General features: G+C 37.5%; 1 protein-coding gene across 2 annotated transcripts in view; it reads right to left on the reverse strand.

Moving 5' to 3' along the window:
* NEDD1 (NEDD1 gamma-tubulin ring complex targeting factor) overlaps positions 1–17,260 on the reverse strand; it is a 44,636-nt gene extending 27,376 nt beyond the window's left edge. Inside the window, exons 1-6 of one of the 2 annotated variants that reach the window (XM_061125595.1) lie at positions 17,147–17,203; positions 16,011–16,128; positions 14,845–14,988; positions 11,202–11,296; positions 7,384–7,500; positions 5,309–5,449 (exon numbers count right to left, since the gene is read on the reverse strand). In XM_061125595.1, coding sequence (XP_060981578.1) covers positions 5,309–5,449; positions 7,384–7,500; positions 11,202–11,296; positions 14,845–14,980 — 489 coding nt within the window. In that variant the 5' untranslated portion in view covers positions 14,981–14,988; positions 16,011–16,128; positions 17,147–17,203. Of the gene's footprint in view, positions 1–5,308; positions 5,450–7,383; positions 7,501–11,201; positions 11,297–14,844; positions 14,989–16,010; positions 16,129–17,146 lie in introns of both variants that reach the window. The other variant, XM_061125596.1, reaches the window with a different exon arrangement.
* Positions 17,261–17,603: the final 343 nt, after the last annotated feature.

Consider the following 17,603-nt stretch of genomic DNA (forward strand, 5'->3'; position numbering starts at 1 on the left):
AATATGAAGGCTAGAAAAGTGGACAAATACCTAGGAAATATATTGAGTTAATCAAGGACATTTTATATCATAATACACAACTGTATACCAATGCCCCCATATAACATACAGGAAACCACTACTCTAGATACAAATCTTTGTAGTAAGTCAAAGTTCTTGAGTGCCAAAGCTCAGACATAAACAAAACCAGTCAACCAAGTCAACCAAATTGGAATTAAACTCTTTCTTGATAAAATAATTATTTTTAAAATATAACTAATAATTATTTACCAGGTCTCTATACTCAAAATGCTTATGAATATTTATAGAATCTGTATCTAAAATGTCAAAAATTTCACTGAAGAAAATGGACTTATTTAACACACACTGAAAATGTTGTATTTAAAATCTCACAGATATTACATTTAAAGATCACTTTTAAATCTAAGGAATCAATAAAATATCCACATTTTAACTGCTTTTAAAAAGGCTACAGTCTGAGAAAGGCGACACCGGTTAACCTGCTGGTGAGCCTAAGCTGCTGAACTTGCCAAATAGTGACTTGCAATTATAATCTAAGGAGTGTGTCAGCCCTGGCAGCTCTGCAGAAGCAGTAAGGCTTTTTGCCCTTGCAGATAGACACTGCGATCCACAGAAAACTAATAGCTTCAATTCAGCTCAGACACTTCAAAGTAAGAGTCTAAATATATTCAGGCAATCTCATTTCTAACATGAAATTCAGTATAAAGATTCAGTGAGACTCTGTGGTTTTGTCACTTTTGCTAAGAAAGCAATCCGATGATTTTTAAAGATTTCAAATTCTTGATTGCTCACAGAAACAAAATTAGAAATTTTTAATTTAATCATTAGATGTGCCCTACCTACTATTTTTCTCATTAACCCAAACCCTATAGTAAAACTGATCAGCATAGGAAATTGACTGGATAACAGTATACTGGAATTGGATGATGTCAATTTTTAGAGTTGAAATGTTTATGAACATTGTTTGAATGTCTAAAATGAGTATTTAATATACTTGAAATCTTAAATGAATTTTGAGGAATCAATTTTTAAAACTCCACAGATTTCAATTATGCTGCCTGCAAAATGGAAATGTAAATATGCAGAATCATAACTTCGACTTTCTTCACTAAGAAAACAGACTGCATACTTACATACATAGAGACCGACTGGTATTTACAGAAAGCCCAGGCACTCTGCTTTAATGGTGTAAAGAAAAATGAATATAGTACACGAAAAATATATAAACAATTTGTTCCAGGAAAAGAGAAAAAAATCAACATGCTCCAGTTTCATTTCTTCACCTTCTTAACACTCTCCTTACTCTGTATTGCTCTAAAACACAAATTATGATTCCTGAGGTCAAGTTATAACTGGTCAGTCTGGAGGGAATGCATTAAACCTAAAGACGCAAAGCAGTTTGCAGAAGTTAATCACAAAAGCTATTTTAATAAATTAATATGATTATTTATCAAAAGCTCCCTGACCTCCTATCACATATTACGAACTATATTAGCATCTCATTTAGCCCTAAAAACAACAAAACAAAAACCTTATTGAGAGTATATTTTCATTCTCACCTGACAGTTAAGGAAAAGGAGACTTGAGAGCTAAGTCACGTGCCCAGGCTCACACAGCTGCCTTCAAATAAACATGTGGTTACGACATAACACTACACCCAGAAAAGCTCACAGAGAGGCCAACTGCCCGAGCGGGAAGCAGCGGGGACATGAAAGTCTAGGCTGCAGTTCATCTGACCTTGCACAAGAGATAAGCTTTCAGCATTACTGTCTTCCTAAACTAGGAGATAAATTCAGGTCTGCCATGCAAAGTAATCAATGAAAATCCTTTGAAAATCAACAATACAGCAACCTGCCACCTAGCATTTTAAAATACATTTCTTTTATGTGAAGAAGAGATAATAAAATTTGGGACTCCTGCACAAAGTCACAAGAGAACGTTGCCAAGTTTCCTGAAGCTTTGGATCCTCAAATACTTACACATTTAGCTGCCCCTGAACCACAGAGAGACCCAAAAGGAAACAATGCTACCACTCTTCAAGAGTTGACCTTCAAGTCAGTCAATTAAGGATTTTGTGGTCTCTAAGTCCTGGAATCTCAGTTTTCTCATTTTTAAAATGAGAATAACCTATACCTCAGAAGTGAGCAGCAAAGAATAAGTGAGAAAATATATATAAAGTGACAATTACTGTACTTGAAACACAATAAATGGTGGTAAGAATTCTATAAAGGTGATAACCTCTACCTGGAATGTTCTCCAAACCCTCTCATCACCTACACTCACCCCAGTGGCAGTTGAATGGTCTTTGCAATAAATAATGCTGGCATAATCATATACCTGTATGGAAAGATGAATCCCATCTCATACCACATACAAAAACTACTTTGAAATGGAGCACAATAGACATACATTTAAGAACTTCTGTTCATTTTTTAAAGGCATTAAGAGAGTGAAAAGGAAAGCCATAGGCTAAAAAAGAAGACATATGATGCAACATGTATAGCCAAAGGATGACTCCAACTGGAAAACAGAATAAACTATAAATCAATCAGAAAAACACAACCCCAAACAAAAGGGAACAGACCTGAATAGTCACAAAAGAAAGTATACGAAAGTGTGCCCAACTCATTCAACAGAGAAATGCAAATTAAAACCATCATGAGATACAATTACACAACCATCAAAGTGGCTGAAGTGAATAAGCAAGACAAGGAGCAAAAACGTGGAACAGCTGGATCTCACATACATTGCTTACAGACATAATCAATGGCACAAGCACTTTAAAAACTTTTTGACAATTTTTAATGAAGTAAAACTTAATGCCTACCCTAAGACCCAGCAATTTCACCCCTGAGTATTTACTCAAGAGGAATGAAAACATGTATCCACAAAAAGACTCATATGAGAATATTCACAGTAGCTTTCTCACAATAGATACAAATGAGAAACAGCTCATACATCCATCAATAGTACAATGGATAAATGGTGGTATATCCTTATAATGGAACACTTCACAGGAATTAAAGCAGTATAAACTACTATTCCATGCAACAACCATAATGAAGACCAGAAGAAACCAGACACATACAATTCTTCTAAGAAATATGAGGTAGTGACTGGAAAGGGTTAAGAGGGAGACCTATGGTATGCCAGGAATGTTCTGTATCTTGATTTTGGTAGTATGTAGTTACACAGGTGTATGTATGCATGTATAAAAATTCATCAAGCTGTATATTTAAGATATATGTACTTTATTGTATGTACCTTGTATATATCTCAATTTTTAAAACTTTAATATTTTACAGAGAATAAGCCCAAGAGCAATAACCAAAACTCTCCAGTAAAATACAGTAAAAACTTAGAGAAAATACATGGCAGTATCTAACCTAATATTTAAGTTACTGAAAAGTCAACCCAGAATTTATAAATCTAAACTTATCATGATTCTAATATATCATGCTTCTTCCAAAGAAGAGGAAAAGAAAAAGAGAAAGAGGGAAAAGAAGGAAGAGGAGGAGAAGGGAAGTTGGGGGAGGGAGAAGGGAAGGAGGAGGGGGAAGGAAAAGAAGAAAGAGGACGGAGAGGAGGAAGGAGACGAAACAAGTAGAAGAGGAAGGAGACGAGTACTATGTTTCTTCAAAAAGCAAGTCATCTATTTGAACACTGGATTTTTTTCCCCAATAGTTCCACTATCTATGTGCTTAGGTTTTATGTCTCAGTTATAATAAAAATAACCAAAAAATTACAAAAACAAAATATTACTTCCTATCTTTATGGCCATATTAATCATTCTCTGTGGTAAATCACTTATCTTCATCCATAAAATGCAGAAAATGAGGTTACCTCTAAAGGCTTTTCTCAGTTCAAGGATTCTATGGTTCTGACATTCAACTAATCAAAATATTCTGACTAGTTTTCCCTGTCTTCCAAAATAAAAGCCAAGCCTTCGGTCTGGTATTCAAAGTCCCATATCAACATTAGCTCCTACTTAAAACCCATATACTTTCCTTTCTCTTTATTTTTGTTTGTATGATTTCCTCCAAATAAAATGCTCCTCTCCCAAAGCTCTTTATTAGTGTCTTAAAATCTTTATCTTTAAATGTGCTCATCCATTCACATATTTATTGGAGATCTTTTCCGTGTAAGGCACAAAGTTAGACAACAGCTGAGGACAAGGAAACAAGAGATAGTTCCAACTACTATGCAAAGAGCTAAACCTAGTACAAGGCAGAATCAAATGAAACAGCAGTAAACAAAACAAACCCTTAGACCCAGCTGCAACTGTCCCTTCTTCAATTTCCTCTCTGTTATTCCCAATCAGGTAGTTTTTTCTCTGTTCTGAATGACCATAAGATTGTTTCTCAACAATCTCTCACTTTCTCATAAACCTAATCATATCTCTATTACCTCAATATACATGAAATCTGAGAAAAGACTTTTTTCTGTATATGTTTAATACTTGTTAAATTTTCCTTGAACACTAAACATAAACTGTTCAAAGAATGATTTTAAGGCTTTTCAAAACTGGAGCACTCCCATATTTTACCTAAAAATATGGCCAAAGTGATTACAATAAAAAGTAAGAGTAAAAGAACTTGCACCTTATGGGATATTCCTGTGGATAATTTCATGGAAAGTTAGTCAAGAACTAGATTTCTTGAGAAACTAAATTTATTCTTTTAGGAATTTTACAGACTAATTTTTTATAAAGAAAAATTCAGTAACTAATTTTGCTTTATAAAAGCATTTATAAAGTATTTCCTTTATAAAACATAAAGTATTTCCTTAAATACTCCTGTATTAACCCGAAATACATAAATATGCCTTGATACTTTAACTATCACATACTTGAAACAAACAAAAAAGAAAACTCTATTTGCCCTGTGCCTAAAAACAAATACTCCATGTCCATCAGAGTATTTATGAACATATATATCTGTCTTGTAGCTGGCACAGTTTAAGTTATGTGATACTTCTGTAATTGTAGTGTCATAGATTAATATCCATGTTTTAGGCTTAATCTGTTAGTAATTATTTGTGTTTTTTATCTGCAGTTAAGTTCTAGGAGCATGTGACCATTCAAAGCATAACTAAACTCATATAAGCTCCATCATCTAATATATACTAGTTTTAAAATACTACCATTAAAAAATAGCTACCTGTAAGTTTTTCAAGCACACTAAGTGCAAATTTTAAATACTTAATTTTAAAAACTTAAATTTATTGCCTTATGTAAGATAATTAAAAATCTCTTATCAACTTTGTTTTGAATAAACCCATACTGTACCTGGTTATTACCATGACCAAATGGAGTACTAGATAAATTAGTGGTTACACTGTGCAAAATAATTTCACCACTGAGAGATCCAGAAGCAACGTAGCAGTCATTCCAATTATATGTTACACAAGTTACTTCATCTTTATGATCCTGAAAGAAAGGACAGTAAATAGAGTGCCACACAACCTTCAAACAGCATATTTTTCATATTTTTTTGTAAACATTGTATATTTGTCAATCTAATATTTGCTTTAACATTTTCCTCAAAATAATCTTAAAAAAAAAAAGTACTCAAATGAGTAGTAAACTATCTGATCAGCACCAAGTCTTTTCAGGGAACAGAGATTTATTTTTCATAACCATACAATGATCAGGCACTATGAAACAAGAGAGAAAAAGGAAAGGTAATTTCCTAAATGGCATTATGCCTACATTAGAGAATTCACTTCCACCGACAAGTATCATTTATTGCAAGTTGACTCTTACGAGAGTCCCTGCCCTTGAGAATATTACTGTTCAATTGGGAAGACAGGACGTTTAAGTGAACATGCAAATGGCAGAATGAATTCTAAATGAGTGGCAGGGGCAAAGTGTCAGAGGAATGCCAAAGAGGCGTCACTATGACCTGAGTTGACGAAGCTTTACAGAAGACAGGAAGCCTCGGGTCAACCTTAAAGAAAGTGATTAAGAGGTAAGTTAGGGTAAGGAGAATGAAACCGAACACTGTAAAATAGAAGAGAGCAAAAAAAAAAAAAAAGCCCCAAAGCTGAATTGAGAAAGCATGTTTGAGATTTGATAGACGCTGCTTCCCATCTGTTGAGTACCAACTTAGGCTGGAGTTTTAATTATTATTAATCTTTAGAACAAGCATGGGAAGCGAAGTCATTTTTTCTATTTTACAGATGAGTTAACTAAGGTTAACAAACTGCAAGCTCACAGAACTGCCGGTGGCAAAGCTAGGATTCAAGCTTATTTTCCTCCCATTATACCAGCACTGTTTCCCTGATCCATAGGGGAATCCATATTGAGGAAATAAAACCGTTTAGTTTAGAACAAATTGAGTTTACAAGGATTATGTTTTCCAAGACCAAATTAAAGATATCTAGCCTAAAAGCACAGTGGTCAGCATAGTTTTTAACAACTTGATGTCACATCTTAATAACAGAAACAAACCCATCTTTGTATCTAATTAATGTAATAACAATAATTGTAACTATAATATTCCACTTATTTTACAACTTTCTCAAATGGTCCCTGAAGCATGCTAGGAGATGCCTTTACATTTTAGGAAATTCCTTCTCTTTGTAGGTATGTGTGTGTATATATAAAATATGTTTTAAATTTCGCATATTAAAAGTTTTTTAAAAGACAAAAATTGAAAGCAATTTTAAAGATGAACTTCCAAATACTAAAACAACAGAAGTCCAAAAAAGCAATCACAACCAGAGGCTTTCACAATGATTATTTTCATTTTCTGAAACTGCAAAAGCTATTTAAAGAAACACTAATTATAAATAGGAAGACATGTAAATCCATGGCTGATTCCTGTCAATGTATGGCAAAAACCACTACAATATTGTAAAGTAATTAGCCTCCAACAAATAAAAATAAATGAAAAAAATAAATAGTAAACTATTTTAGAAACATTTTATTACCAACATGAAAATACACACAAAAATAACACAAATAGCAGCAGAGAACTAAGAAGCCATATCGCCAAACTGATTACCACATTGAATACTATCATCCCAAAATCACTCTCATTTTTTCAAAAAGCATTAAAAAGATCTTTAATGACAATAAACTATATTTTTTTTAAAATGAAGGAAGTGGTCCACTCAAGAGCATAAGAAAGTGAAAAAATAAGGAAAAAGTTTTAACCCCAGCAACACAATAACATAGTAACATACATGGAAGGAAAAATAAACTCAAAAAAGTAAGCTTTTGGCTATACATCTTTATATTCCCTAACATATCTCACTTCATTCTGAAGCTGCTTATTTTTATCATATAAGCTCAAAATTAAATTTTGGTAATCACTAATAAACACATTTCTGTAAAGATTTTTTTTAAAAGTTGCTTACCTTAAGAGATCGATGAACTCTTTTTGATTTTAAATCCCAAATATTAACAGTCTTATTTAGGCCTCCGCTTACCAAATACATAGATGTTGAATTTAAACTGACACATGTCTGCTTTTGCTATTTAAAAAAAAAAAAAGTCATGTTAATAGAGACCAGAGCTGACTTTCAGTTCTTAGCTAACACTTGGTAAGCACATGAAAAACATTTGAATGAAATGCTATACACATGTCAATTCTTATACTAAAGATTCAGCTCTCATCATCTTTCACAAGGATTCAATAGTCTGCAAAGTGTTCAAAATGGCTTTAAGGAAATCAACCAGATTCATGTTCTTTCCACATAAAGGTGGTGACAGAGGAAGCTTAGGAAACCAGCAAGTCTCGGAGCCCCTTGAGGGCTTACTCGCCCTGCATATTTCCCTTTAACAAAACCTGCTCTTATACTCCACAGAATATCTCAAATTAAAATCAACCCACAGCTCAGAAAACTCTAACGGTAGAGGAGACTTTGAAGAATACCTAGCTTAAATCCTTCAATTTACAGAGGGGGAAGTTTTATAAAGAGGACAAGATACTAGTCCCAAGTCACAGTGCGTCTCCCCCAAATGGACCAAGTCTCAAACATCCTTGTCATCAGAAACTAACTCTACACTCTTCCCCCCTACTGAAAGGTCCCATTCATCCAGCTACTCAAGACAGAAGTTCAGAAGGAACCTTGATTCCTCGTTCTCCCTCCACTCAAGTCTATCAGCAAGTTCTCTAAACTCCAACCCTAAAATATACCCCACAGGGACCCCTCTCTATCTACTGTCACTGCAAGCACCCTGATCCAAAACTTGTCAAAGCACAACAGCAGCCTCCTAACTGGTGGTCTGCCTTCCACTCTTGCTTCCCTGCATTTCATGTTCCATACAGAGTGTGACCTTCATGAAATGTAAATCAGACCATGTGTGTCTCATCTTAAAATCCTCAGTGGCTTCCAATCACACCTAAATTCCAAACTCGTCACTAACCTGGCTTTCATTGCCCTACTCATCTAGTCCTTTCCTAACTGCTCTCTCACCAGTTTCCTCCCCACCCACTGATTCTCTAGGCACAAGGACCATCTTCCACTCCTTAAATGTAATAACACTATATTTGCCTCCAGACTTCTACATAGCTATTCTCGCCTGGAAAGTTAATTCCCCTGAACCTTGGCTTGAATGACTTCACCTGATCAGTAGACATCAACTTAAATACCACAACTTCAGAAGACTTCCCTTCCCCACCTACTGTAACCTGCTAACTCAATAACGTATTTCAGCTCTCTGCATAACAACTTAGCACTATCACTGGGTACTGTTTACTCATTTACTGTCTGTCTCGCATCAGAATGTCAGTTTCCTTAGAGCAAAGACCATATCCATGTTCAATAAATATTTATAGAACAAATGGCTAAAAATACAGTGGTAACCAAGTTTTCTCACAATGAGTATGTATGCATGTCATCTATCTGGTGGTATCATCAGTAACTATGCTACAGTGCTGCATTGTTGTTTTTTTTCCTATTAACTTTCAGATACACTACACAGTTACATTAATTATCCCCACTCCAGCTGAACACCATAAGGGGGGGAATAGAAATTAATTCCAAAGGGTACATTTTGAGACTTAAGGCAAATTACGTAGCTCTAGGCAAGTAATCTCATCTTTCCGAGCCTACGTTCTACCTTTGAGAAATGAGAGATGAGGACCAGATCTATTGTTCTTGATAGTCCACGCATTTCAAAAACATCCTCTGCTCAAGAGAGCACCAGATTCTTAACAGGGTGCAGATGCCCCACCCCCCTCTCTCCCCCAAGGTTTCTTCCAGCTTTGAAATTCTAACCGAGTCAAAATTATTAATACACAAAAATATCAGGGGCACAGTACATCAATATTTCAGTATGGTCACTATAACTCTCTCGCAGACATCATTCGAGGAACTGACTTTGGTCTAAATAGACGAATAAAATTTAGAATCTGGTTATTACTGCAGATCAGGAGTTTACCTTTAAATAAAACAGATAAGAATGGCATCCATCAAAGATCAATATATTAAAATTCCAATCATCGAAAATAACTGAAATTATTCGTAAGGGTTCAGAACAAAACCTATATTTTTAGCTGCTTACCCTAATTAGAGAGGATTTTTTTTATGTTAATATATTATTAATGTAGCTAATGAACTTAAATAATTAATGGAAATTGGTTATTACAGGAATCCTGTATCCTAACACAAAAGCAATGGGTAGAATTTTTAAATCTGAAGATAACATCAGGTCAAATTTCTAGGTTATCATATCCATTATCATACTGTCAAGACCAATCTGTCTACTTTAGAGAGGTAAAATACAAAATCAAAGAAAATTAATATGGACTTTAAATATAAAGTTCCACCTTAAGTACTGGCAGAAGTGAAAATCAAAATTGTTTTTGTTTTTTGGCTTTTTATTTGTTTTGGCTGTGTCGGGTCTTAGTTGCAGCATGCAGGGTCTTTTGTTGAGGCATGTGAGACCTAGTTCCTGGACCAGGGATCGACCCTGCATCCCTTGCACTGGAAGGAGGATTCTTAACCACTGGACTACCAGGGCAGTCCCGAAATCAAAACAGTTTTTATGTTGATATTTAATTCAACAAATGTTCGCTGATCAACTTGGACATGATCTGAAGATCCAAAAATGACTAAGATGTTCTGCCTGCTCTTCAAGAGTACAGTTTACCTGTACTCCCCAGTGGCACTCTGGGGATGCAGATTCAATCCTTGGTCCGCGAACTAGATCCCACATGCCTCAACTCCACTTACTGAGGCTGAAAGGCAACTGCCATTCCTACCCTTAACACACATTCTATCTGTCCCCGTCTCCATCACCTGTGGGCTGGAACTGATGCTGAGGTCAATCCTACCAGACACCTCTAGGAAAGGACTGCTAGAAATTCTAAGTCATTTTTATTAATATGTTAGATGAACTTATATTGTGTGGTCCTGCTGTGTTCTACTCCAAAGCAACTGGAGTAGAGCAATTACTAATTGGGTCACCCTATCTACTCCAATGTATAAAATCATGACAATTCATTATGGTTTAGAGTCCACTATAAAACTTTGAAATTTAAAAAAAGAACCACCACCTATATATTCCTTTTTATTTAGATCTTATTTAAAATGGAAACAAATTTCAAGAAATGTATGATTGGAAATGAAAAAGCCAGTATTATCCTGAATCGGAGGGATTAACTTATGAAACAAAAGGGTAAGAATATACAGTGAGAAATTCATTTAAATGCTCTGGGACCAAAGTCCATTTTGACAAAGCCCATTCTGTTACAGAAGGGCTTGGAGAGGCTCAGGCAGTACCCATTGGACCAAAGCTAAAGCAGAAGGTCACCATCAGATAAGGGTCTTTAGCTGATGGTGCTGAGCCCATTGTTAGTAAGGGAAGGGCTACATCATTAGGACTCTTGTGGTCAGATCAACCTAGGAACCTTGGTGGAACATAGTCCTAAAAAGTCACAGCAATAACAGGAAACCTCCAACAGAGGGAAAACGGAGATGCTACCTAGCTGACAAAATCCAAGTCTTTGATTGCTCCCCTAGGATCCAATATTATTTTGCCTAAAGATATATCAGTAAGCACACTTATCTCACCTTCAAGTGTTAATTGTATTATTTTAAGCTCAGGTTAAGAATAATGCTTTTAAACTCCTTTATATTTAGTTGTTAGCATCATAATAAATAAACAATTACCACGCAAGCAGGACTAAGATTTTTAAAAGTTAAAAAAAAAAAAAAAAATCACTTACCCCTTCACCAAGCTCTAAAATCGGGACAGGTTTACATTTGCAACTTGAGACAACTATTTTGTCACCACTGGAAGATGCTGTCACTAGAAAGTTATCTAAATCAAGAGTTATGGAGCATCAAACAATCCAAGAGCAGCTCTAGCACTCGGCTATCATTATAAAGAAATGTGACGATAAAAGCAAGCACACTAAAAAGATGACAAACAATGAATATAGCTGATACATTAGCTTTCAAAACTGGCTCAGATTACTAATTACTAATTCTCTTTACTACTTCAGGAAGAACTATCCGTTTTGACTTTGCTATCACTCGAAAGCTACTTAACCCGTGTGAAATACTACCCCATTTTCAAAGAGTAGGCCAGAAGGTCTAATTTTATCCTTCAAGAATGAGAGCATGATAAAAGCAACATCAAGCAAAAACCAATCAGCCTTTTCTTCTATAAACATGGTTTAAGATAATTATTTAGTAATGCAGTGCTTGATAAAAATTTAAGCTAGGAAGCAAATATCCACATTAGTCTCCTATTTTTCCACTAAAAAATAAAGCTTGATATTTTCTGGAATGGAATGGACTGGAATGTTTGTGATAGAGCATTTCAATTTTAAATATATTAAGAGTATTATAATGTAGCAAATGTAAGTAAGTGTGATTACACAGCAACTATGAGTTTTATTTTAACTTTATTTTAGCTCAATTAAATTTAAATTATTTAAAATACAATTTTAAATTATTAAAATAATATTTAAAATTTGATTTAATAATTTAAAATTAAATTTACCTTATTTCACATAAATAAGTGAAATAATCAGTAAACACAAAATAATGTAAGTATTTTTTTTAATGTAAGTATTTTAAAACTTACATGACTAACAACAATAATACAACCAAGAACCTGATTTTGAGAGTCAAAACAAAATATCAGAAGTTTAAATATACACTTAACAAGCAAAGTCCAAACTGCATTACTTTAAGTGATTTGTAGAACATTCAGCTATTTTGTGAACAGACCATGGACTGTAATTTTATCATGATATATGATTCAAACAAAATCACTTCCACCTATTCAGATTTTACAGCATTGAGAAAAATAAATCATCTTCCCTTTCCTTGGCTTCTTCCTATGTTTACTGTCACTCTTCTCTATAGAGTATATTAAAGAAAGGACTGAAGGAAGATACTACAAAAGTGAACTCAAGTTACTCCATTTATTTCTCATATAGTTTTAGAAGTCTTAAGAAAGTGAGGAGTATTACCTGGAGGGCCAAAAAAATAATTAACTGATTAAAGAAAAAAAAGAAAATTGATCTTCATGGCACCTCACCATTAACTCTGTCCTTGGAATCCACACTAAGCGTTCCCCAAATATCTGAGTCCAGGAATCCCTTGGTCTTCAGTAACTAACCTCTATGGAAGGCATCAAAGCCTCAATAGGAATAAAACTATACAAAGGTTTCCAGTGCACATGTACTTATACAAGAAAACTACAGAAATAAAACCAGTTTCCAAAACCCAAAGGACACCATCACATAGTCATAGTCACATCAGTTTTGTTGCTAGACCTTTAAGTGGTTTATCAGTAAATGCCAACTCCTAATAAAACTCCTTGGAATAAAAAATAATCACTAAGAATTGGTACTTTTATGCAGTAAGTAACAGGGAAAATTAGCTCTAAACATAATAAAAATCTAATAATAGAAGCAATATCACATATTTATCACTCTTTTTAAACATTGCCCCCAACTCAAATCTGCAGAGGCCTTCAAAAATGCATTCCCCTCACAGGAGTTTGATCAACAGGGAGCCAAAGTAACTTACTTTGCTACTTTAATACAAAATCAAGGAATGATGAAGAGGAAAGTTTAATTCAATAAGAAAACTTGTCATTTTTGTTATATATGTACAAGAATAATTAGACTGGGCATGAAAACTTTCTAATGTTTTTGTTCATGAATCATTCATATTTTAAAGCTTTGATATTTTTACTTTCATCAGGAAGCAGAATATTACTACTTTGATACTGATAAGATCAGGCACATGTTCAAGCTTTATCTGTTGTTTAAGAAACAGTGTATCAGTTCCACAAAAGAATAATTATCTCTACCACACCAAGAATACAGAACATTTTCATACAAAAGGTGGTAACAGCACAGTTGTTTCCAGCAACGGTTCCCAACTGAGGACGATTCTGGCCCCTCACAGAATTGACATGTGGCAATTCTGAAGATGCTTCACAGCTGTCACCACGGGGGCTACTGGTATCTCACTGGTAGAGGTCAGGAAGGCTTTTAACCATCCTACAATGCACAGGGCAGCCTCCATGACAAAACAGTATCTGGCCCAAAATGTTAGTAGTGAGATAGTGAGAAATCCCTATTTATGAGTTCATTTTATCCACCAGGAACTTCCCTGGTAGTCCAGTGGCTGAGGGTCTGCCTGGCAATGGAAGGGACATGGGTTTGATTCCTGGTCAGGGAACTAAGATCCTACATGCCACTGGGGAGCGCCACAAATAAAGAGCCTGCACAGAGCCTGCACACCGCAATAAAAGATCACACATGACTCAACTAAGACTCAAAGAAGCCAAATAACTAAGTTTGGGCTTCCCAAGTGGCACTAGTGGTAAAGAAACTGCCTGCCAATGCCGGAGACTTAAGAGATGCGGGTTCAATCCCGTGGTTGGGAAGGTTCCCTGGAGGAGGGCATAGCAACCCACACCAGCATTCTTGCCTGAAGAATCCCATGGACAGAGCAGCCTGGTGGGCTACAGTCCGTAGGGTCGCAAAGAGTGGACAAAATTGAAGGAACCTAGTACACAGAAATTTACTAAAAAAGGAAGGGTGGGAATCAGAAACATAAAAACCTTAGGAAAATTCAATCAAGGTAATTTATCTGTCTTCTTGGGAAACAAGACTATTTTCAACACAGATACAATGGAAGAGAAATACAGAAAATACATCAGTAACATGGAAATGTTCTACGATTTTTATCTCCTCCTTCAAGTTTTGCTTTTGTCTTCAAGTTCTGTCTTTAATTTCCCAACTAGATCCACAAATACGCAAATGTAGATGCAAAACATCATTCCAGAACTTTTAGGGTTATTTCCACCATTACCTACCTTATTCCATTTAATTCAATAACGAACTGTTGATAACAAAACTCTATAGTCAGCATCTAGTAGCTAACATATATTTTTCATAGCAGTGCTTTACAATGTAGTGGGTTGCAAATAAATTTTTTAAATGAAATCAATGAAGAATATCAGTTTTCAATCATATGATGTGTCATTGCTTAGTCGCTAAGTCATGTCCGAATCTTTGTAACCCCATGGACTATATAGCCTGCCTGGCTCCTCTGTCCATGGGATTTCCCAAGCAAGAATACTAGAGTGGGTTGCCATTTCCTTCTCCAATGGATCTTCCTGATCCAGGCATTGAACCCACATTTCCTGCTTGGCAGGTGGATTCTTTAATACTGAGCCACCTGGAAAGCCCCTATCATATGACATACTGTTTATTAAATTCCTATTTCACTTTATCTTTCACAGCTATGCCAAATATATTTCTCATTATGGATCACACACAGAAGTTTCATCGCTACTGGATGTTTAACATAGTGGCTATTTTATTTTTAAAAGGATACTGTTGCTGCTCCAGCACACTGAGCTAATAACATGAGGCGCAGCGTGCGGGCTGAACTTATCCACCAGCGTCAACGAGGAAGCGTCCCATATTTTAACATCGTCTCCCGATGAGGCAAATCTGAGGTTCTCCTGCATGACTGCACCTACAAATTGTTTAAAACAACATGCTTTAAAAACAATTAAGAATAGGTTTAAAACAAACAAACAAAAAGAGTTAAAATGAGGCATCTTATCCAAAACAAGTGGCTCCACACATTCACTTGTGTCCCAGAGACTGCGCTCACCACAAAGCTGAGTTACTAAAAAAAAAGCTGATCTTCCTGAAAGGTAAACCAGATCACAGTCTTAGTTGACCTTCCCAGTGGCTCTCCACGGCAATTAAAATGAAGTGCAGCCTCCTTAGTGCGGAGTGTTTCATAAACTGATGTAACCTTCCTTTCTTCCCTGGGGCCGCCAAACACACTGGCCTTCTTTCTCACCCCCAAGTGTTTGTTACCTAGTCTGCCAGGAACGACCTTTCCCAGTTTCCCATGGTCATCTCCTTCACATCATCCCAGTCTCAGCTCCTGTTTCTTCCTCAGAAAGGCCTTTGCTGACCACCATGGCTAAAGCAACTCCATACCCATTGTTCTATATCCCATTCTCCTGTTCCATTTTTTCATGGCCCTTCCTGCTATCTGCAATTCTTATTCTCATAACATCTGTGGCCCTTGACTTGAGCAAAACAAAGATCTCAAGGGCAGGAATTTTTGTCTTGTCTTGTTAATTACTGGTCTTCAAACATTCCTGGCACACAGCTGGTATTCAACAAATAACTGTTGGATAGGTAACTTCCTCCTCTTAAAAAAAAAAAATATGATAAACTGTAGCACTCCTGCAGGTTAGAATCCCACCACTGCAGGTCTTCCAAGTAACTCTAAAATTAGCAAATACAACCTGAGAAAATGTCACTAAGTCCCTATACCAACACCTGATCCACAATGCCTTCGCTTGTATTATCTATTCACAGTACACAGTTCGAATGCATAATTGCTACAAAGTGATTTCACAAACCAAGGCAGTCTAGAAGACAAAACACACATAGTAATGCATGATGGGTAAGGGGAAAAATGGTCAAAACAGCCTGGGAGATAGGGGAAGGGGAGGGAAGGGTGTAAAAATATACCTTCACATCTTCCTGGTGCGGACAGTGTCAAGAGTGTGGCAGAGCATAAGTGATGTCACAGACAGGTATCCCAGTCATCAACAAAACATCACATTTGTGAGTATATTTCGGAGGACAACTTAAAGACATAATAAAATACAGGGCCCTTTCAACTCTCAAGAGGCAAAATTTTTAATGTGTTTATGAGGCTGAAATTTCGTTAACTAGAAAAGTCACTTATGTGATTCACTCTGCTTCATTCAGCAGATAAACACAGTTCTACTAAGAGCCCTTAGTCACCTGTTGAAATGTAGACACAGTGTTTGGATTTGGTGCCTTAACCTGTTATAACTTATGCCCTTTGGATTCCTACTCAACAACAATGAAACGCTGGAAATGCATCTGTAAACCCAGGAAACAACACTGAAAGATGTCTTTACTGTAATCTTAGACCACACCTGTTGATTGGTGTAATGTAGCGGAAAGATCACTTTGGTCCCGGCTCAGATGACCTGCCCCAGAGTTAGGTGACAGTCAGTTTGCTCCTCTCAAAGTAGAGCGGGGAAAGGCCCATCACCCAGTGTTCTGAGGACTGAGCACACTAGCCTCAGAAAGAGGCTCCCATCAAACTAAGCTGTCAGGACACACGGCCGTAACACCATCAGCCTCGCGGCTACAAGAAGCAACTCACTACACTCAGCTTAAGCCAAAGCTCTCCAACTTTCTTTCACCCATAATGCATTTTACTCGTAGGAGTCTTGCTCAACTGGAGTTACTTTGTTAAATGCATTTGAGCGCCTGCTAAACGAGTCAAATTTGAGAGGTTTACAAAAAGGTAACGGGACTGCGGGCAAGCGGCAAACTTTCCGGAGTCAGTGCAGACCCCCGGGGCCGCCGCCGACCTGCCCCAGTCGACCCGGGCCACCCCTCAGGCCTGACCGGAGGCCGCCGCAGGCGGAGGTGCGCGACCCCGGCCCGCGGCTCGCGGGCACTTCCGCGCCAACCCGGCCACCGCGCCCCTGCCCGACCCGCTGGGTCGCGGGGAGCCCAGGGACCTCCGACCCGCTCCCTGAGGTGATCGGAGGGCGGGTGGGGAACGAGGAGAGGGCAAGTAAGCGGCGGGCGGCGGGCCCTACCCGGTACCTCCGGAACCTCACCTTTCAGCCGCCGTACACCGGGGGCCTCAGCGCGGCCCGCTCCGGCGCTGGGCTTCCGGCTCCCGCCTGAACTGTTAAACTTCGGCGGCCGGAAGTCCCGCCTCTGAGCGGCGTCACCAGGAGAGGCGCTTCCCCAAGGAGGGGCTCAAGTTGACAGCGCTAGGCCGGGGACAGTGATGTGCCGGGGTTCGGGTCCTGATCCCAGCGCCTGGGAGGGGAGGGCGGGAACTGAGGGCCTGGGCGGCTCCTCTCTGCGCCAGGGAGGGCTGGTGCCGCTGGCTGCTTCCCTTTTGTCATCCATTTGTTGGCTGACTGCCTCTGGCATGCCAGGCACTCGTCTAGACTGGGTGTACAGTGCTGAGTTTAGCCTGGGAATACAGGGGTTCAGTCAGCGCTCGTGGTCTCTAGCCCGGTGGAGCTACAGTCCAGTATAAGGGGCAAACGATCATAAATAATT

The sequence above is a fragment of the Dama dama genome, chromosome 22 (genome assembly GCF_033118175.1).
Source record: "Dama dama isolate Ldn47 chromosome 22, ASM3311817v1, whole genome shotgun sequence".
Classification (NCBI taxonomy): Eukaryota; Metazoa; Chordata; class Mammalia; order Artiodactyla; family Cervidae; genus Dama; species Dama dama.